The sequence below is a fragment of the Urocitellus parryii genome, chromosome 6 (genome assembly GCF_045843805.1).
Source record: "Urocitellus parryii isolate mUroPar1 chromosome 6, mUroPar1.hap1, whole genome shotgun sequence".
In the NCBI taxonomy this organism is placed as follows: domain Eukaryota; kingdom Metazoa; phylum Chordata; class Mammalia; order Rodentia; family Sciuridae; genus Urocitellus; species Urocitellus parryii.
This window is the reverse complement of record NC_135536.1, coordinates 145,610,907-145,633,455: the sequence shown is the minus strand read 5'-3', so window position 1 is coordinate 145,633,455 and position 22,549 is coordinate 145,610,907. Positions and strand designations below refer to the sequence as shown.

Here is a 22,549-nt window from a genome sequence, read left to right as displayed (position 1 = left end):
AATGGAAAGCTGACTAATACCCACTTGCTGTTCTGGCTTTCAATTCCCTCTTCATTTTCCATACCTAAACTTTTCCCTTTTTGCTTTCATGATTAGCATATATTTAAAAATATTTTTTGTTAAATTATAGCCAGGATTTTTAAGGGTTTAGAATGGTCATGGATTATCCCCCAGTAGCATGTCAACTGTATTTTCCAGACTTTTTCATGTTATAGAAATATGTAATAAGATTACAGTCAGAGTCCATTAAAATAAGTGGGCCCTGAGGATCCCAATATCAGTGAGGAGTAATCAGAGTTATAGGAAGAATTAATGAACAATCAGCATGCAAACTTGCCACCATCTTCAGGTTATGGGGAATAGTTTCTCCTCTTGCATTAAGTTCACCTTTTCTATCACAAAGAAAGCTAAAACGTATGAAAATTAAGGAAAGGAAATTACAGTATCCTTCTGAGACCTAAATCTTTTCTGGTAAAAGAGGCAGGATAAGGGGAAAGGGCAAGTTCCTTAATTGGTTTCTCTTGTCCAAAGGCTGATTATTTGCAAATAGTTCACCACTGTTAAAAGCATATTTGTTCTGTTTCCACTTCAAATCTGTGAGCAGTTGTCAAGATTGTTGTTATGATACTTTTCTTCAGATATGGCTGAGCAGTATTTTCAAGACAGTATGACTCATCTTAAAGATTCTGAAGGGAAGGAAAGAGCCAAATTTCTTTCAATTCAAGATGAATTTTGCCATTTTCTACAAATCATTGGACAAAAAGAGGTGAGCTCAGATCATAATTGTCTAGTTCTTCACATGGGCAACCTGGTTGATATCCAAAGGGCTATTCCTTACCCTGCAAGTATCCATTAAGTACCTACTATGTGCAAGGCATGTTCTTGCCCTGGAAGGACACAAATAAGACCAGGAGGCCACTTTGGGTAGCTTCCAAATGACTTACACTAAGAAACTGGAAAATTGTTAATGAGAATGTAGATGTCATATTCACCTACAAAAGCTTCTGAGGGGTTAGAAACCTTGAGAACTTGCTTGACAAAACCCTGCTTACTGCAGCCTTCAGTTCTGGTTGAGATAGAGGGTGACAGCTAGTGTGTCTATTCTTCTCTCCTCATTTTGGGTAATGAATGGAATTTGCATATCTAGTGAAAGCTACACAGTGCAGAAGTTTCAGCTCACTCTCTTTTACCATGGATCTACCCAGGTGTGCTTGACATGGACTATAAAACTGAAAGAAGACCCAGAGTTTTATTCATTGGCAATTAAACCCTTGGGAACTTATTTCCTGTGAAACCTAAAGCTAAAGGAAGCCATGGTGTAGCTCAATATCTTTTCCAACCTGTCATGACAAATCTTGGAGGTGAAAACTTTGTTATCCTTGCCATCTGTAGACCTCTTCCCCAACAGCTCTTCCTTTATCCTCAATTCTCTATCAGTTAAGGAGCATGGGCTTTTAATCTAGATGCACCATATTTCTCAGGCCAAAGTAAGGCCACAGTCATCATAACAAGTGGCATTTCACTGTTTTTCTGAATCACCCAAACAAGGAGAGAAAGGCTTCCAGAGGCCTCAGATTCCCACCCCTAGACATCCCAGTTCTACCTCTAAACATTTTATGAGGAGCTCAGGTAAGAGGAACCGGGGTAAGTCTGCCCCTCATGCCTTGCCCAACCCAACTCCACAGCCATTTTTCCCTCCAATATATATCTTGAGTCCACCCATTGTTTTCCCTTTTCCTCCATCAGGCATCCTCTCTTACCTGGACTACTCTAGCAAGCTCCTGTCTTCCAGCTGCTTCTATGTTTGCCTCTTCCTAACCCCTTCAGCCCAAGGAAGCCCTGGTGACCTTTCAAAAAGCAAATCCAATTAGTGAACATTCATTTGTAAAATATTCCAATGTCCCCTCAGTGCCTTTGGGACAAACCAGAATCCCTCTATGCCCCATAATCCCTTCTGTGATATAGACTGTGCTGACATTTCTGATTTCATTTTGTCCCTGCTCCCCAATCTGTGTTCCTGTCACACTGGCCTTTTCTAATTCCCATTTCTGGGCTGTGTCTGCTTCCTTCTCCTCCGGGAAGCCCTTCTCCATTCATTTCAGGCTAATGCCAATGCATCCTTCAATTCTTACCAGCTTCCCTGCTTCCTCTCCCATCTGCATTTGACTTTCTCCTTGACTCTCCCTTACAGAATCCAGTATGATGTAGAAAAATATTCATTCGTAGAAGTTTATGCAGATGTTCAAAATCTCTTGTGTGACTAGACTGAGTTCCATGAGAACAGGGACCTTCTTGTTTATGGTGAGGAGTGATGAGCAGATGGGTGGACGGCTACTTGGCTGCAGGCCAGCTGACTTCTCTGATGGCCACAGGCATGTGCCCCATTCCTGTTCCCATCTGCCTTCCTGCCATGGTGTCTGCTGCTGAGGCACCGATGCCCAATGTCACTGATGCTATGCCTCTCTGTCCTTGCTTTCCCAGGTCACCCAAATCAGTGGTGTTGATTTAAAGATGCTCCTTGCTCTCTCAGGCTGCCATTGAAGATTTTAGCAAACACTGTTTTCATTCTAGGATCACTGATAGTCCTTCCAGTGCCCCTTGTAAGAATAGAAAAGCTGTCCCTCGCTCAGGTGGATACAGCCCATGCCAGAGTACAGTGCCCAGAGAAAATGCAACATGGGCTGGTTCCATCCCTGTCTCTTCTCCTGTCAGGTGCCCTTGTGCATGGTGCAGCCTGCCCAGCTGAACGTGGCAGCCTCATGCTGTTCTCACCCTTTGGTCACAAACTTCTCCCTGTGGGGCTTAGCAGGAGTTCGCCAAAAAAGGGCTGGGCCCAAGGATGGTCACAGAGACAAGCAAGGGGAGTCACATAGATGTTCCCAGATGTGCTCACAGTCTACACATGAGTCAGAAACTGGCATCAACAGGAAAGTGATCTTTGGGAGGAAATATCTTTCACAATAGAATGTAAAAGAAGGTCCCTCTGCTGCAGGATAAGATATAGGGGGAGGGAGGTGGTGCCACCTCTAGTAGTGCCTCTCTTCTGCTCAAGAACTTTCTCTGACTTCTTATTTCCTGTAAGAAAATCCAAATTCCGGAGCCTGGCACAAAGCAGATCATCCACCAGATCCATCTCTCTCTTCTCCACTTCATACTTTGCTGCAGTCAAATGAACCTACTCACTCACCTTAAATAGGTCCTGTGCTTCTCCAGTTTGGGGGACTTTTCTCACCTAAGCCCTAATTGTTCTTCACTCCTGTCTCTTAAGCTTTTCCTAACTATTAGAGTCTGACACCTGCTTCCTCTAAACCAGTGGCATCATTTCCACTGTCATCTTAACTAGCCATTTAACTTCATGATCATCCATCTCCAGTCTCCCCAGTCAGGCTGTAAACAGCATTGAAAGCTTCAGTTAGGAAAAGGAGTCTCAGCTCTTCTTTCCATCCATGGCTCCCCAAAGACTGACATAATTCAATTCCCATAACAAAGCCACCAAACCGAACACTCCCATCAGTCTATGCTCGTGCTCACAGATGTTAGGAGGGCATGTGATGGGCCTTACCCTCAGGTAGGTCTGGATTAAAATCTTAGTCCTTCATGTTCTTCAGTGGGCCCCACATAGCAAGTCAATCACTCTGCTCCTACAGCAATTTCTCTTTCGTCCTAAGAAATTGATTTCTGCCTCATTAGCACCTTTAATGTGGTGTCCCCACCATTGCTATTCCAGCCCAGCCCCTAACTCATATTTTTGCCAACAAAAGGATGGAAGCCTTTCACCCCTTCTGTCTGAGGGACACCATCAGGACACTTATGGGGCTGTGTTATAGAAAGCCCTTTCACAAGTCCCTGCTTTATTTGGCTGTTGGATTCAGCATTTATGCCCTAGAACTGTAACTGTGCTCTCATGTGGAAATTTGTGGAAGAATTTCAGGAAGAAGTGTGGGAGACCAGCATGCCTAAACAGGGTTTTAGTCCTGGTATCTGAAGAAATTGTCAGGAAATATTGTTTTCTGACCAATTCACATTTTTTTATTCCAAGTTGATATAAATAAGTTGAATCAACCAAACAAAATGTCACATCATGTTGGAATGTTTACTTTTGGTTTCCCAAACTGTTTTTTCCTGAGAATAGAAAACCCAGAACATGATCTGGATGTGCTGTTTAGTTTTCTCTTATAAGAACATCAGTGTGCATAGAGGAAAAAGAATGTGGATTTTAAAGGTATTAAAATTACTGGCCGGATGCAGAACCTAGCTCTACCATTGATGAGCTGACTCTTGAGCAAATTTCTGCTGCCCCATGACTCAGTTTCCCCTTTTGTCAAATGAGGATTAAAATTGTATCTATATAAATAAGACAGAATTTATGGGCTGGGCCTTAGCTTAATGGTAGAGCACTTGCCTAGCACATATCAGGCCCTGGGTTCCATCCTCAGCACCACATAAAAAATAAATAAATAAATGAGATCATACAAACTATGCAGTGCAGTTCGTGACACGTAAGGACTCCACTCATACTGGTTAGCTTTTATTCTTACCACCCAACCAAAATGAATTTCAGTAATAGCTGAAGTGAGTTCCCTCCCGGAAGTGGCCTTGATGCATTCTCTTTTCACACTTTAATCTTCTCCCCCCAAAATATGTTATTTTCTATCTCCTATTTAACCAGAGAAGAGCAACCCCAGTTCATAAGACCTCCAAACCCATTCCTCTAAAAAATGAAATTGTAGTCAGTTATGTGTATTAGTAAGTTTTTCATGACTGTGAACAAAATACCTGACATAAACTACTTAAAAGAGGAAGAGTTGATTTTGGCACATTGGCTCAGAGGTTTCAGTCTGTGTAGTTGGTTGGCTCCAGGTGAGTCAGAACATTGTGATGGAAGGACATGGCGGAGAAAAGCTGTCAGCTCATGGCAGCCAGGTAGCAGAGAGACCGTGAGCAAAGAGCCAGGGAAAAGATATTGTCCCCTAGAAACCTACTTCCTTCAGCCATGCCCCACCTGTTTATACTTTCCCGCTCCTTCCAGTGGTCCATTCAAATTATTAATCCATCAAGTTGATTAATGCATTGAAAAGGTTAAAGCCTACATGAGCCACTCACTTCCCCAAACCTCCATCTGAACATTGGCCAAGTCTTCAACACATGAGCTTTTAGGGGATATTTCAGAGCTAAACCATAACAGTTACATAATTATCTTTAGAAACCACTGATTTTAATCAGCCTTTGAACTTTTTAACCAGACAGATTTTTGTCTCTTTCTCAGAGAGCAACCTTGATCCTGAGAGAATCCCTGGAAGCCAAAGTGGGAGCATTTGGCGATTTCAGCCCAGAGGTGGCAGAGACATACCGGCTCCTGGGTGGGGAGGACCTGGAGCAGGGGAACCACAGCGGGGCCCACAAGAAACTGAAGAAGGTAAAGTGGAAGCCAATACTAACCCCAGTGAGGCTCTCTCTCCCTCTCCACTGTCAAGTTCCTTCCCTTCACCATGCTACTATGGAGTAAAACTATGTAAGTGGCTGATTTAGGTAAGATGTGATTGCTTTTGCAGTAGATCTAAAATAACACTTAAGGTAAAAGATTTCCTCTTAGACATACATTTTTTTAGTTTTTTTTTAATATTTATTTTTTAGTTTTAGGTGGACACAATATCTTTATTTTATTTTATGTGGTATTGAGGATCAAACCCAGCGCCTCACACATGCCAGGCAACCGCTTGAGCCACATCCCCAGCCCATACAATTTTTTAAAATTTATTTTTTAGTTGTAGATGGACACAATATCTTTATTTTATTTATTTATTTTTATGTGATGCCGAGGATCGAACCCAGGGCCTCGCACGTGCTAGGCGAGTGCTCTACCGCTGAGCCACAACCCCAGCCCTAGACATATACATTTTAAAAATGAATTTTCAATTATTTTTGACCCTGCAAATATTTTATAGGGTATAATTTATCAAGCCTTTGTTTTTATTGTATTCTTTCTATAAGCCCAGTTAATAGAGGAATTCTTATATTTTTCCCCTATTCTTCTCCTTTTATTTTCAATTTGGAATTTATTTCTGTGGATAGTGTGAGGTATGTATCTAATGTTGTCATTTTTCCAGATAGCTCCTCCTTGTCTAGCATCATTTCATTTATTAAAGAGCCCACCTGTGCTCCAGGGATTTAAGATAACACCTTCATCATATACTAAATTTTCACATATACTTAAGTCTATTCCTTGATTTCCATTCTAGTCAACTAATCTCTGTTTATTCATGTGCCAATATCTCACATTTTTAGCAATAGAGATTTTATATCATGATTTAATGCAAAATAGAACTGGACAGTCCTTGTGGCTCTTTTTTCCTAAAATATCAATGTTTCTAGATATCTGTATGTTTATTTTTCTACATGGTTTTTATATCAATTATTTAGCCTCATAAAGAGTTTGCTGGTATTTTTTATTAAATTATATATAAATGAATTTTGGGAGAACTTACATCCTTAATATGTTGAGTCATCAACCCAAGAAAAGGGGTACTTTCCATTTGTTCATGTCAACTTTTATATCTTTCAGGTACATTTGAAAGTGTTTCTCCTATAGGTTCTGCACATTTCTTACTAGATTTCTTCCTAAAGTGTTTTCATTATTACTATTGTAAGTGGTAATTTATTCACTATTATCTTTTTTTACTTGTTGATGTACCTTAATTTTTTACTTATTTATATCTGGTGTTGAGGATCAAACCCAGGGCCTCACACATGCTAGGCAAGTGATCTGCCACTGAGCCACAACCCCAGCCAGCCCCTCACTATTATCTTTTGATTTATGTTGTGATTATGAAGACCATAGGCTTCTCTACCTTAATTCTTTATTGCTTGAGTTAAATTGAGGATTGATTCAGATTGAGGTATACTATTGCATTATCCGAAGATAGGCATAGTTTTACTTTGTGTTTTCAAATTCTATGCCTCAAATTGATTTCTCTTGTCTAATTGCATTGGCTCATGACTCCAGGGCAATAAAAAATAGTAGTGGAAATAATGGGCATTTTTGTCTTGTTCCTGATCTTAGTGGAAATGCCAATAGTGATTCTTCACTTAATGTATGAATTAGGATTTATATATTTTATCATATTAAGGAAGTTTCATGAGTGTTCTTTAAGTTAAAAATAAATTTTGAATTTTATCAAAAGCTTTTTATCATCAATGGAGATTATGAAATTATTCTTCATAAATCACTGAAATGGTGTGTTTTACTATACTATCAAATCAACCTTGCAATCATGGAATAAATTTCCCTTAGGTTTAATTATTTTCCTAACACAATGTTGTCTGAGTTCATTTTGTTCTGCTGTGACAGAATACCAGAAACTAATGTATAAAGAATGAAAATTTATTTCTCACAGTTTTGGAGCTGAGAAGTCCAAGATGGCATCTGTTGAGTGTCTTCTTGTTGTGTAATTTCATGACAGAAGGCAGAGGGCAAAGGAAGTAAGAGAAAGGGGGGTTGAACTCCGTCTTTTTTTTTTTTTTTTTTTAGTAATACTGTGGGGATTGAAGCCAGGGGTAGTCTACCTCTGAGTAACATTCCTAGTCCTAATTAATTAATTAACTAATTAATTTTGAGGCAGGGTCTCCTTAACTTGCCTAGAGTGGCCTAGATTGTAAGATTCTCCTGCCTTAGCCTCCTGTGTAACTGGAATTACAGGGTGTGCCATAGCAGAACTCAGCCTTTTACAATGGGCCCTCTCCTGTAATAATGAACCCACTCCCAAGGCAACAGCATAAATCCATTCACAAGGGGGCAGCCCCCATGGCCTAATACCTCCCATTAGATCCCACTTCCCAGCACCATTGCATTGGAAGTTTCCAATACATGCTTTTTAGGGAACACATTCAAACCATAGCAGATATTGTTTCTGTTCACTGATTTTATGATTTTTGCACTAATATTTGTATGTGTATTTGTTTAAGGAACAGTGTTACATTTACTTCAGAAAAATAATTTGGAAGTTACCTTTATTTTTCATGCACTGAAAGAATTTGTGCAGCATTGAAACCAGCTGTTGTTTGAAGGTTTAGATCTCCTGTGAAATTCTTTAAGCCTGGTGCTGTAGTTGTGGGATAATTCCTTTAAAATTTCTTCCACTTTTGTAACAAAAAAAAAAAAAAGTGTTCTGTTGAAGCTTTCTCTCTCTTAAAGAAGTCATTTTGGAAAATTGTATTTTTCTGGGTAATTATCCATTTCACTTACACATTCAGATTTATTTGCATAAAATTTGCAAAGTAATCTCATGAATTTTTACCATTTTCACTTTTTAATAGCTATTTCCCCAACATTATTTCTTGATTTTATATATTTTTTCTCCTCTTTCCTTGACTGAATTAATTAGTGTTTTGTTTCTTAATTTTCCCAAAGTACAAGGATTTTAACTCCACAGATCTATTGTCTTCTGGTTCTCTATTTCATTAATTTATGATTTTATCTTCATTATGTCTATTCTTGTGCCTTGTTTTCTTTCACTATGTTGAAGTTTTTTCCCTATCTTATGAATTGAGAATTTAATTGTTTTCACTTTTATTGATCTAAGTGTTTGTAACTATGAATTTTTTTCTTGTCCAGTGTATCTCTTAAGTTTTGTTATGTTATGTTTTCATTATACTAATTAGTTTTATAATAGTGAAACCCTACTAATCTCTCAGTAACCCTGGATAAACCTAAAAAATTCACTTTTGTTCTGAGTGAGTTGTTCTACAAGTTGTCATTTTCTCTTATAATTTTTCTGACTCTGCTGCAAAAGATACCAAGATTGGTAACATGTGTGGTGCCAATTTGTAATGAGATGACACACATCTGCTATCAATTTGTCAACAAATAGTTATTGAGTACCCTCTGTGGACCAATTGCTGAGCAAGCCAGACCTGGGGCAGGGGCAGAGTAAGGGACCAAGTCAGGTATGAAGGGGCATCTGTTGACTCTATTGATTTCCAAAGAAGGGTGGACTAGCCAGATGAGCAGCAGGTAGACCTGCAACTGAACCCTGGGAGGAACTGCAGGGCCAGACTCTACTGCCAGGAGGGCTCTCTCCCTGCCTCCCTCTGCAAATCCTCCTCCTCATCCCTTACAACACTGTCTCCCCCCAAGATGGAGATCATGGCTTCCAACACTCCTGAGTCATATCTTTATCCCTGTGTCTTTTCTTTGCCTCAGCTTGAAAGAACTTGAGGGAAGACTGTGGGGCATGGCTTGAATCTAGTGCCCACCCCTAGATCAGTCAGTGAGGCCAAGCAGAATGGTAGACTTTGAGAACAGGGTGTTTCCAAGGTAGCTGGTGACCTGGGAGGAGGTGGCTCAAGAAATACATAGTAAGAAAACCTGGGACAGGGTCACTAGAGCCCATCCTTATTGGGAAAGGGGGCTATGCAAAGAATAAAATAGGAGGAAGCAGTCCCTTCCCTTAAGAATGTCCCAGACCAGAGAGGGAGTTATAGACTATAAACTCCCAAGTATATTTTATGCAAAGTTCCATGCTACAAGTCCATCTTGGGATCTATAGGAGAGAAGGCTTTTAGGGAAAGCATCCAGATCAATAATCGTGGAAAAGAGTTGAGACAAGGAAAATGAGTAGTTGTTCTCTGGCTGGGAAATGGAGTAGAAGAAGGAGGCTTCAGGACAAAGAGAGCAAAATATGTTTAAGGAACTAAAAGCAGTTGGGGGTAGGAGTGGTGACAGGGAAAGGCATGAGGACAGATCTCTAAGGCTGTAACACAGATGTGCACAGAAACCTAAGCAGGGCTACACAGGCCTTCACACCAGTGGGTCTGGGCTGGTACCTTGCACAGTGCTCTCTGGGGTGGCTCTTCCATTATTCCCAGCAGCACAGTTTTACAGAGGAAGGGACTGAGGCTCCAAAAAGTTAAGTCAATTGTCCCTGGGGGCAGTTTACTCTTAAGCAAAACCTTAAAGTCTTAAAGTTTCTGCATCAGGGTCACCTTGTAAATCAATCTCTGTGGAAATCTGCAAGTTTGTCAGCTTCCTGGGGAGAAAGAGACTGAGAATCCTTGCTTTGGGCCACACTGTCACTCACTGGGCTGAAAATCAGCTCAGCTTCAAGAAACTCTCAGGTTGCTTCATCTCTAAAACCTGCAGTGGAAGTTGGCAACCTCTTTTTTCCTTTCATTTGACCTCGTTAACCATCAGTCCTGAAAACACTGACTCTGACAGCTTAAAGCTCGCTGGCCCTCTGCCAGAATTAGAGAGAAAGCGTTGGAACTTGTATGCAAGAAGGTTGTCACACTGTGGTACATGCAGTTCTCATTTCCACTTCTCCACATGCACCCATCTGAGGACAGGGCTGGCTGCTCCGTGAACACCAGGGCACAGACAGGGACTTTAAACATGCCTTTGACATCTGTAGCCCACTGGAGTTTCTCAAATGTCATGTTTATCACTGGGCTCTATGAACTAGCAGATTTCTAAAGCAACCATAGTGTTTCTCTTGTTTATATCACAACAGATGCATGGCCAGAGTTTTCAACTCAGTAGCAGGAATCTACTGAATAGGGTGTTTCCAGATGTACCCTTCCATGCTGAAAGGTCCAGGCAGAGCCCTGCAGGCATGGAAAACAGGAAGGCTCCAGAAACAAAGCAGACAGCATGATTAAATTACTGAAAAGGAAACCATATTATTGATCTGTCTTTTAAGGCATCTGCCTGCAGGGGAAAATTGGAGAACTCTGTTGGCTCCAGATGGAAATTTCCACAGCAAAAGTTCACATAGAAACCTGGTTTGATTCTAGGATGGGCACCCCGAATCATTTTCATCCAGGTGAAAGGCTGCAAACAGAATTTCTTGAGACTGTTTCCTAGGTCAATAACATCTTGGGAATTTACTGGGCCTGAGTACAGTGTGAAGTCAGGTTGGGGTCCAGCTTTAATCTGCCCTCCATAGCAGGTACTGTCACAGGCAGGGTTTGGTCCATTGCCTTGGTACTTTACACAGTCAGCATTATACATGTCCATAAAAGAGTCATAAAAAATGTGACTTGTTTCTCTAAAAATCTCAAATCCTGCTATTATGAATCTTTTGAAGAAAGGAGCTGGAACATGATTTTTATTCATAGATTGTAGGCAAGAAAGCCAATGCCAGACTGGCCTTCTGTGATCCTGAGTCAAGACTGAAGAACAAATCATCTGCTCCTTACTGTGTCCAGTCATTCCTCCAACTGGCTAATACAGAGCCATCTTAGAGACAGCCCTATTTTATATACAGTTCATAGTTCATAGGTTCCCTCAGTGATCCACTTCATTTTACTTTCCCTTTTGCACATTTGGTGTTTTCCTTGTGGCCCTGGAGATACCAAAAATTCTGAAGCCAAGAGCCACCGGGCCAGGCACCTTACCTTCATGTGTAGAACCTTGTTTGTCCCTGAAGCTGATTCTTTTAATTGTCTTTGACTGATTCATTGTTGGGTGCAGCAGTCCATTGTGTTTAGAGAGGAAGCATGATGATGTCGATTTCCTATAAACAAAATCCTGTTCTTGGGCTGAGAAATGCACTTAAAGGCTTGAAGATGTTTGTCAGTCAGCTATATGAAAATGAGAGCTGATAGTTAAAGGGGTCAACGTCATTCCTTCTCAACGTTCTGAAGGGAAAATGTGCAGCCTCCCTTTCCTTCTGTAGCTTGATTGGAAATGAGCATTCCAGGTCCCCTGGCCAGTGATCACTCTGGTGTCATTTGCTGCAGGAAGGTGGAGCTCTCCTGAGGTCAGGACCCTGGTAGCCAAGACACAGTGCACCCCTGTTTTTGCTGTCCATTAGAAAGCCCAGATGAGGCGTGGACAAGGACTGAACATGGATGCAGCTACATTTGCTCCTCAAATGTCAGGACTCTTACTGTGGCTTAGCAAGTACACAGTACCTTCAAAGTTCCACAGTTGGCTTCATGGTCTGGAGGCACACAGCACTGTGAGCCTGGGCAAACTGTCCTGGCCAGAGGCTACCTGGCAACTCATCAGAGTCTCACTAAATGACTGGAGAACAGGAATTTATGGGTGATGGCCAGGCAACCAGACCTCCTCCTGCATAAATTGAGGGTAACCTTAAACAAGTCAAAAGAATGTTGGTCAGGAGTGGCTGGTACAGAGGGCATGAATTCCAGAAGGATCAACTGAGATTGATGAGCTCCATGTCATCAGGGAAATGTGCCAAGAAAAGGCAGCTCAAAGGACTCAGTTTTAGGAACGTCTCCTCCCTGCCTTGGCTGCTCAAACAGGCCAGTCTCTCCACTTTCCAAACGAAGCCCTTCTTTGTACATGGTGCACAGCAAGATCTACCTTCATAGCACGTCTTCTTGGTGCCCCTGTTTCCTAAATATTGGCTACAGGTGTCCTGGAGAAAGATGATGCTAACTAGCTTGCTTCAAGACAGTGACCAGGGGATGTAACAAAGTCATGGAGGGAGTCAAGGTATGATGATAAGGACATAGACCCACATCACTTGGTAACCTGAAGGTGAGGAGAGAGGAGATGGCAAGGATGGTGTCCACCTTGGCATGGCACCCAGGAGATATTCAGTGAGTTTTCCCAGAAGGTCCACACAGAGTCACTGTGTGGTCGTGCCTCTCTCCTACTTCTCTTCTCTTTACAGCTGAGGGTCCCTCCTCCCACCTTACCTATTTTTCTTCCGAGAGACTCCCTACCCATCAATGTATCAGACCTTGGATCTTGGATTAGTGACCTTCCAAAGCTGTGGGGTTGGCATGTGTTTGTGAGACAGACACACAAAGTGTTTCCCCAGATATTTGGATTTCCTTCTTCCTGGGATCCCCATCACCACTACCTCCTCCTTCCCTGTGGTCTTCACCTGGCTGACTCACCATCCTGTCATTCTCAACTCTAATGCCACCTCCTCACAGAATCCCTCCTGACCCAAGTGCCCTCTACCACCACCCACTCACATGCCCTTTTTTCTCTTTCCCTTGGCATGTCATTCCTCCTCCTCCTCTTCTTCTTTTCCTCTTGTAGTTCTTATCACAAATGAAGATGTCATATTTGTATATTTTTAAATGTCTGTCTCTCCCATTACACTAGAAACCTTAGTGCAAGACACACATCTGCCCATTCCCTGCCACATCCTAAGGTGTGTACAGGGTAGGCCTATTGCAGGTGCTCAGAAAGCAACAGCTGCAGACAGGAGTGACATGGAGGACACATGTGCTGTGCTGTGAGGACACGGCTGGCTTCTGACTGGCTTGGGAAGACGCCTCCACCTCTGTCTCTCTCCATAGTGGAGCGCTGCCTCTGCTTGACCCTGTCCATACGCCCAAATCCATGGCTTTAGCCTGCCTTGCAATGATTTGTAAATGAAAGCCTGTTTGTATTTCTTAAAGCCTTTAATATTTCACACTAATGGTAGTGGCTTAGCACTGATGGTTTCTGAAGTCGTCTTCTTTGACATGAAATTGACATGAAAACAGAATGTATAAAAAAAGAGTAGTGATTTCAGATCCTCAGCATTAGAGTAGTCCACACACCACTCTGGCTCTTTTATTTTTCCATGCAAAGAAAATACAAGTTATAGTGTGACAAACTTGGCTTGGACCCTCACCAGAAATTTAAAAAATATGTCTTTCACGATTTTCTATTGTGAAGTCATGTAGCCTTGTAACTTAGATGACTCTTTAGTCGTAGCCCTTGCTGTTCTGCCTCTGTTAACAAACAGGATATGTTTCATCAGCACTTTCTTTATCTGAAATTTCCTAATAGAAATCATGATGTGACTCTGGGACCTTGGACTGGAGGGTGAGGGAGAAAGGAAATCCACTTCTGCAGAGGTCCTGCTGTGAAGACAGCCAAAGTCATGGCAGTCCATTGATAGAGGTCCCCCCAAAACAGAAAATACACTACCTCGTGAGTTTGGGTATTTAACTGTGGGGTTTTATTCTTTTAATCCAGAGCCACCCTCTGTCTACACTGGGAAGGGTGTTAGAAGCACAGAGGTAGGCCACAACAGGAAGACAGGAGACTGATGGCTGTATCCCAGTTTCCTGGGCTCCTGGACTCCTTGGAAAAACCTAGCTTTCAAATCTCAGAGTCATGTCAAAAATAATTTTTCAAATTTGCATCAAATGCTTAAGATCGTCTCTTAAAGACTCTAGCTTTATCAATGACTCCTAAGAGAAAGCAGCAAATAGTGGCAGCACTCTTCCTACTACTGACTTTACCTAGAGTATCATTTTTAAGGTTTTCAACCCTGAACACACTATGGAGCTTCCTCACCAGAGGGTTCAGTGGCTGATGAATCACTGCAGCCTAAGGCTCCAATCACATCTCAAAGATCCATATAAAAATTCCCTCAGTTTATTTGCTTATTCCCTTATTTAATATTGGTTCATTTAGTAAATATTGCAACTACTTGTGTTCCAGAGACTGTGCCAGGCCCTGGAACACAAAGGTGGGCAAGACCAACACAGCCCCTTGTGGGGACAGCTGGCTGGCTAGTGTGAGAGCGGACATCCCCTGTTGTCTTCCACAAGGGAGGGAAAAGCTCCCTGTTTGGCATTTAAGGAATAATAGAAACACAAGGGACTGCTTGCTCACAGCCCCTCTGTATAAAGTCGGAAGAACAGCAAGATAAGGACTCCTTAAAATTTTTCTGGATATTGGGAATTTCACTTGACTCTTTTTAAAAAAATTATTTGTTCTAATTAGTTATACATGGTAATAGAATGCATTTATACAATTGATATATCATACATAGATGGGATATAATTTCTCATTTTACTGAATGTACATGTTGCAGAATCATATTGGTCATGAAGTCACATATATACATACAGAAATAATATCTGTTTCATTCTACTATCTTTCCTATCCCCACATCTCCTCCTCTCCCCTCTCATCAACTTACCTAATCTAAGGTAACACTGTTCTTCCCTAGTGCCCACCTGCCGCCTTATTGTGAATTAGCATTCGCATATTAGAGAAAACATTCGGCCTTTGGTTTTGTGGGATTGGCTTATTTCGCTTGGCATGATATTCTCCAAATCCAACCATTTACTGGCATATTCCATAATTTTATTCTTCTTTAAAGCTGAGTAATATTCCATTGAGTATATATACCACATTTTCTTTATCCATTCATTTATTGAGGGATACCTAGGTTGGTTTCATAGTCCAGTTATTGTGAATTGAGCTGCTATAAACATTGATATGGCTGTGTCACTATAGTATGCTGATTTTAAGTCCTTTGGGTATAAACCAAGGAGTAGGATAGCTGGGTCAAATGGTGGTCCCATTCCCAATTTTCTGAGGAATGTCCATACTGCAAATGAGAAACACCATTTAGTGGCTGATGTCAAAGGAGAGTGCACTGTCCTCTTGGAACAGTCAAGAGTGTGAGATGCTTTATTCCTGGTAGAGACTGTTCTAATGTCAAGGTCTGGGGGCTTCTTCCTTACTCAGCTCAGCCTGACTCCCAGCAGTTTCAATGAACACTTACTTAACTCTGTCAATGTCTGTGTTTTTTAACAAAAGAATCAAAACACCAACTTTACCCTAAAATGCTTAAGAAAATGCAGAACATTGAAAAATTAACTTATAGTTCCTCAGATAAATACATAGCAATTAAAACTATTTCTGGCCAGGCATGGTGATGCACACCTGAAATCTCAGCAAGTCAGAAGGCTGAGGCAAGAGGATCACAAGTTTGAGACCAGCCTCCTCAACTTAGTGAGTCCCTGTCTCAAAATAAAAAATAAAAAGGGCTGGGCTGGGGATATGGCTCAGTGGTAAAGTGTCCCTTGGGTTAAATCCCAGTACCAAAAATAAATAAATGAATAAACCAATTCCTGGTAGAAGTATATATTGAGTTATTTTGCTGTTTAAAAGGGTATCTTGCTTCATGGTGGCCCACTGAGTTCAACCTCACCAGGCCTCACCCGTCAACTGTCACTGGTGTTTTTTTCCTGTTGTCGCTTTTTTTTTTTTTATTTCCTTAAAGGAGGTTCTCAAAATGCCACCTGTCAAGGAGCAAGCAGCCTGTTGAAAATCTGGTTGAGAAGCATAAAGACTTCCATGGTACAGCATGTGCTGTTGATGTCTTACTGTAGGATTTGGCTGGTGAACTTGCCCTTGTTGTCACAGTGCACAAAATGAAGGGAGAAATGATGGATCATCAGCATTCCAGTCTCTTCTTTAGTACTTCAAGGATTTTCTCTGGGAAAAGTTTAATTTTAGCTTCACAAAGTTATTTTCAGAGTATAAAAAAAAAAGCAAAAGAATTTTACCAAACTGATGTCAATAAATACAAAATTTTAAATATGCCCAAATGAGGACACACAGTTGAAAAAGTTATTTTAAAAATCTCATTAAAATTGGAGGAAATTTGGAAAATACATAAAAGTATAATGGAAATTTGAATCTCCTCTGTTAATGATTTTGTTTTTTTCTTTTCTTTCTTCATGCATTTACTTTTCTCTTAAGTGACATCAAATTATATAATGCCTTTTTAAAATTAATTTAAAATAAGAAAGGAATGTGTTGGAGAGCAGTTTGGTGAGTGGGTGGGTTTATAGAAGTCCTATCAATTGCCTTCTCATTCTTCCTGGGAATTCAAGACTATTCACCAAGCAGCGTCTCTTCCCTGGAGAGTGAAGGGCCAGGGAGAAGAAGCTCAATAACCAAAAGGATTGGTTGGAAATTCCTCCCATGTTTTAGATTTTAAGGCCATCTGTTAAGGCAGAGTGCGCTGAGACCTCAGACTGTCTCAGATAATCATTATTGTCAGTAAAAGTCTAATGCCACACTGAATGAATTAACACCAAGCCACATCAACTTCAGCTCCTCTCAAAATGAGCCTCATCGGAGACACTCATAAATATGTAAACAGGGAACGTGGGGTGGGTAAAATTAGACCTCATCTCTTAGGCACAGAGAAGGAGGAAATGAAGTCTGTTCTGGCAGGAAGAGTAAGCCCTTGAGAGAGGCCTTTCTTGTCCCCTGTTTGTGAGCACCTTCTCCTGTCCCACACCTGTAATGGAGTAAGTCTTACCCCCTCCAGGGTCAGAGGCACCAAGGCTTCCCACTACTGCCTCCCAAACCCAGTGAGCCCTGGAATAATTTTCATCCAGTGTCATGGCTGTCAAAACAACATGCCCCATCCCCTCCTCTCAAAGCAGCAGAGGTTTCTGAAGGTTCCTGAGATCCAAGGTCACAACAGTCAATCTGTGGATTAAAGCAGCACTGGTTTAAATCCATGGGATGAAGTAGCTCCTGGCTGAAGATTTCAGTGTAGATTTAGAATGTCAAAGATTCATCAAACAGACAATCTGGGTCCCTTGCCTTTGCAGAATTTGATTTATCTACTAAGTAAAATGCTAATTTCCCACTGCTTGGTGCATAACACTTCAAGTAAAAAAATGAAAGTTTTCTGTTATTAAAAAAAAAGATTCTGTCATATTCTTTTTTAATATTTATTTTTTAGTTGAACACAATACCTTTATTTTGTTTACTTATTTTTATGTGGTGCTGAGAATCGAACCCAGGGCCTTGCACATGCTAGGCTAGTACACTCCCACTGAGCCACAACCTCAGCGCTGCCCTCCCCACCCCCTGCCCATTCCGTCATATTCTTTTCTGATATTTCCTTCCTCAAAGACAAACACATTCCCAGATTCCAGGACCACATACATTCTCAGCTCCTCAAGACTGAAACAATTTTCAGTCTTCGTGTTTTCCATAGCTTGTGGAGACAAAGCATTTCAGCTGCTTGCATTTTTATTTTCTTGAAGACCCAAAAATGGTTGGCAGATCAAAATGAATCAAGTCTTCAGTGCTATATCCCCAAACTTCACACTTTTTTTTTAAACTCAAGCTGTTAGCCATGTAGAAAACTTAACTCAATCTTTAAAAAAATTAAGAAATATTTCAGATATGAAAGGATGTGTAATATAACAAACACCTGTGAACTCAATAGTCAGTGTAGGAATTAAACATGAACCGTACAGTTGGAATTTCCTGTTGGCCCACCCCCGAGAACCACTATCTTGAATTTGATATGATTTCTATGCTTTTCTTATTTTATTGTGCTTTTGTTTTGCATGTTTTAAAGCTTCATATTACATGCACTCACTTGGGATTTGCTTTTTCCTCTTGACTTTAGAATCTTGAGATTCACCTATATATGTGGGGAGATATACATTATACACACACACACACACACACACACACACACACACATGCTCATGCCTAACCTTTTTATGATGTCATACACAAATATACAACATATGTAAATATCAACATTTACTTATCTACTACTAAATATAGCTAAATTGTCCTATAAAGCATTTGTACTAATTTTAACACCCACTACCAATATATAAAATGGTTCTTGTTGTTTCCTATCTTTGACAAAGCTTGATATCATCAGAGTATAATTTTTGCATTGTGATAGGTGAAGGGACACTCATTGAAGTTTTTGTCTTTGTTTCTGGTTATGAGTGAGATTAAGCATGGTTCTTGGCCAGTTTTCAACTCCTTGAATAATCTGTTTGTTTCTTTTGGCCATTTTTCTATTGGAAGGATGTTGTCAATGGTGTTATTTCTCATTACCTTTTAGAAGTCTGTTATGTATTCCAAAAGCTAAGCCTCTCTCAGTTATGTGCATTACAAATATCTTCCTTCATCTGTTTTGTCTTTATATTTTGCTTATGATGAATTTTGGTGCAAAAATATTTGACATTTCCATGTAGTTAAATGTTATCAGTTTTTTACCTTTAGTTTGTCTAGATCTTGTGTAAGAAATTCTTCCTTACCTCAAGATCATAAGGCGATCCTCCAAGATTTCCATGTTAAACTCCAAGTTTTATCTTTCTTATTTAACTCTTTAAACATTTCTGGGAATACTCTTTGTGTTGATATGGGTTTTCATTTTCTTTCATTTGAAACCCAGTGGCCCTCATACCACTTACTGACTAGTCCTCCTCCTCTTGCTGATCCTTCAAGGCCAGCTCTGTCATCATCTATCAAGGATGGAGCTCTCTGCCTTGTTCTATTGGTCTGTTTGACTACCCTGGGATGAAAATTATTATTGTCATTTTATAATTGTCGTTTTATAAAAGGTCTTGGTATCCAGGAAAGCAAGTTCCTATATTTCATTCTTCTTCAAAATTAGTTTGGTTATTTGGGGCACATCTTTAATCTTTCTTCTTTCCTTGAGTTTGCCCTGACCTAGTACAAACAATCAAATGTCAAGACTTAAGCAAAAGGGAGAAATCAAGCTAATGTCAGTCATGAATAAATGATAAGCTATTTAACACCTAATAACTTAAAAATTCTGGTGTAGCAATGAGCATAGAAAGCCCATATAAAATTAAGCATTTGTTTACAAAAAAAAAAAAAACAAATCCCCCCCCCCATTTCTGAGATATAGCAAGGGCCATTTAAAAATAGAAACCAGAGACTATTTTCTGGTCAGTACCAACATGCTTGCCTTTATTTTTTGAAAATACTTTTAAATATTTTTTGCATGCAGAAGAGTTTTATGAAACAGTGCTAAGAATGCACATTTGTTTTCTGGGTCACTCAAAATATCTGAATCAAAGGTCAGACTATGCCAAGGAAAAACCCCCAGAAGGCACTAATTCCTTTGCAGCATGGACCTCAAAGTGAAGCATCTTTTTTTTTTTTTAAATATTTTGTTTTTAGTTGTAGTCAGACACAATACCTTTATTTTATTTATTATTATTATTTTTTTAAATGTGGTGCTGAGGGTCGAACCCAGCGCCTGGCACATGCTAGACGAGCACTCTACCACTGAGCCTCAACCCCAGCCCCTGAAGCATTCTTTTTCTCATCCAAGGGAGACTTTATTTTTCTGCAAAGTGTACTTGGGAACATTTCCATAACCTCATGATGTCTCCTTGGTATTCTTCAGTGTCTTCAGATTCAGATGATCTTATATGGACCGCAAGACAAGAGGACCCTGGCCACCCAGCAGTCTGTGGACACCCTGTCCAAGTAAGTTGGCTTTCCCTTGCTCTTCTTCTCTAAGTCTCCCATTCCTTCACCATTCAGAATCCCAGAGGAGGCTGATTCTATAAGGTTCTGTGGAATGTTTCACTGACTTCCCACAACTTGCATAGTTAAATGCAGGACCTGTTTCTTTGAAAACTCAGTCATAAAATATCTTCCTTGCCTAAATACTAGAAAAGAATTTGCTCTTAAATAATTTCAGAAACACAAACTGGATCCCATCCTCCTGCAGATCAGCCCCCTGCAGGTTAAGGCGCCCATTGTGATGTGGGGAGGTGGCCTGCTGGAGTTCCGCCTCGGGTTCCCTCAGTCCTTGGGAGGCCTGTCAGGATAGGAGTCAGAGAGTCCCTGACCTCATCTTGAAGGTTGGCCCCATCCTTTTGCTGGCCCTGAGCAGAAGCCCAGCAAACTGTCAGAAGGTCCCCCACTTCACATAGCCTGTGCCCCCGTGTCCACTTTCAGGGAAGTGTACCAGTAGCCTGGGGCAGAACCCTGGGCCAGCCAACAGGAGAACTGTCCCGTTTTAGGGTGGGGCAGGTAAGTCAGCCTGGCCTCCTGTCCAACCTTGACACCCCTCCTTGCTCTTGTCCTGCTCACTGAGCTAAAAGTGCTGAGTGGCTCAGCTCAGTCAGGGTGGTGGCAAAGAATTGAGACAGAAGAAAAGCATCTTGTGTTTGATGCGCTTGTGCCATGATTCTCTCACTTACACCCTCTCCTGAGACTTATAAAATGTTTCTAGTCAGTCACAAGGTTCCTGTCACAACAGCAAAGAAACCATGGAGGCGGAAACCTTGCAGAGGCCTAAGGGGGCCACACATAACCCACTCTTTCCTTGTTTACAGGACCCCCGAGGTCGCCGGAAAGGCAAGGAAGTCTCCAAAAGCCATAGTGGCATTCTGCACCACTGTCCCTCAGCACTCTGCACTGGGAAAGGCCAGGACCAACCTGGCAGACTGAGACCCCTCACCCTTACTCCAGCGAAAGCCTTGGGCTGTCCTGGGCACAGCCATTGAGAGGCCGTACAAACCTGTCCAACTAGAAGATGGAACTTACCCATGCACAGATTCCCAAGGCCAACCGTTTGCTCCAACATGCAACAGTAATACTAAAACCTCTTTGGACCACATTTTGACAGTGGATGCTCTGAATTCAGGGTGCTCTGGCACTTGTGTATTCTTTCTTTTTGTCACCACTTGTGGTTTTTCTTGCCAAAAAGAATTTGCCCACCAGCACTACTGTGGCCAAAAGATTTCTCTGCAGAAATTCAGAACTTCCTTGTACATGTAGCCCCTTGCACAGATCTGGAGTCAGATTCAGAACAAAAGATTCTAGAAAAGGCCCTTTCTTACAGGAAGGTAATAGGGGTTGAGAATAAAATGTTAATAAAGGGAAACACAAAAGTACTGATGTTGGTGTGCATTTTAAAAATGAAGACTGGGGTGTAGCTCAGTGGTAGAGTGCTTACCTAACATGCTCGAAGCTCTGGGTCCATGCCTAGCACTGAAATACACAAATAAATTAAATGAATACTCCCCAGGTTCCTCAGAGCCTGAAAAGGTGCACAGAGATGCTGTGCCTTCACTCATGTGCTTGTTCGCTCAAGTGAATTTCACTGAGCACCTAGTATGTACAAGGTCTGTGTTACAAATGGGGACATACTGGACAACACACATACAGTCCCCCTTTCATAGTGTGCGACCCAATATGACACTAGATATCAAACATGACAGTGGAATTAGTAAATGATAGCAGTAGCAATTCAACAGAGATGGGGTGGGTGGTAAGTGGCCTTCACTTGGACATGGGCTCAGGGGAGGCAGCTGTAAGAGGGTGAGCAGGCCTGAGTGCTGCCTGGAGGGGCCGTGCAGGGAGGGACACACACTCCCTGCTGCTTTGCTTCTTCCTGTTGCCTCTCCCCTGGCGAGACAAACAGCACTGCTTCTGGGGCTGCACAGTCCCTGGTGCTGTGTCCACAGTGGGCTTCGGCCTCCTTGGGCCACAGCTGGTGGGATGCTACAGTCATGTGATGGTGGCCCTTTAGCAGAAAGTTTTGAGCTCTTTCTCTTGGGTGTCAACAAGAAGATCAGGGCAGGGATAAGGTGGATGGAACCTCCAGAGGTTGGGGGTGCAGGCATGAGCAGTGCTGTCCCTCCCCCACGTTCCTTCATCCCCCCTTTTGTGGCCAGGGAGGCTGCAGGTCAGTGCTAGAATGACAGCAGCGTTACAGCTCGGCTTCCCTGTGCTCTGACCTGCCAGGGAAACCCCGGTCACACCAAGTCCAACTGTACAGAGCAGCACCTCAAGAATTTGTGGGGGAAATAAACTGAGAAGAACTATGACAAGGTGAAAAGGCCACCCTTGTCTTCTTCAAGAGCGATTTCTGACCACGCAGGCCACCCCTGCTCACACCCATCACGCTGGGCTCAGGCCCATGTGGTCACAGCAAAAGGAGTCGTGATCGCCTCTGACCAGGTTCCTAATCGGTTGAAGACCCGAGTTTCAATGTAGATAGTGGAATAAGCAGTT

The 22,549-nt window shown here is 41.7% G+C and overlaps 1 protein-coding gene across 1 annotated transcript in view; it reads left to right on the top strand.

Moving 5' to 3' along the window:
- The window catches only part of Ttc23 (tetratricopeptide repeat domain 23), a 94,602-nt gene extending 72,275 nt beyond the window's left edge, over positions 1–22,327 (top strand). Inside the window, exons 8-11 of the mRNA XM_077799766.1 lie at positions 639–766; positions 5,267–5,416; positions 19,926–20,008; positions 20,866–22,327. Coding sequence (XP_077655892.1) covers positions 639–766; positions 5,267–5,416; positions 19,926–20,008; positions 20,866–20,980 — 476 coding nt within the window. The 3' untranslated portion in view covers positions 20,981–22,327. The remainder of the gene's footprint in view (positions 1–638; positions 767–5,266; positions 5,417–19,925; positions 20,009–20,865) is intronic.
- The last annotated feature ends 222 nt before the right edge of the window (positions 22,328–22,549 follow it).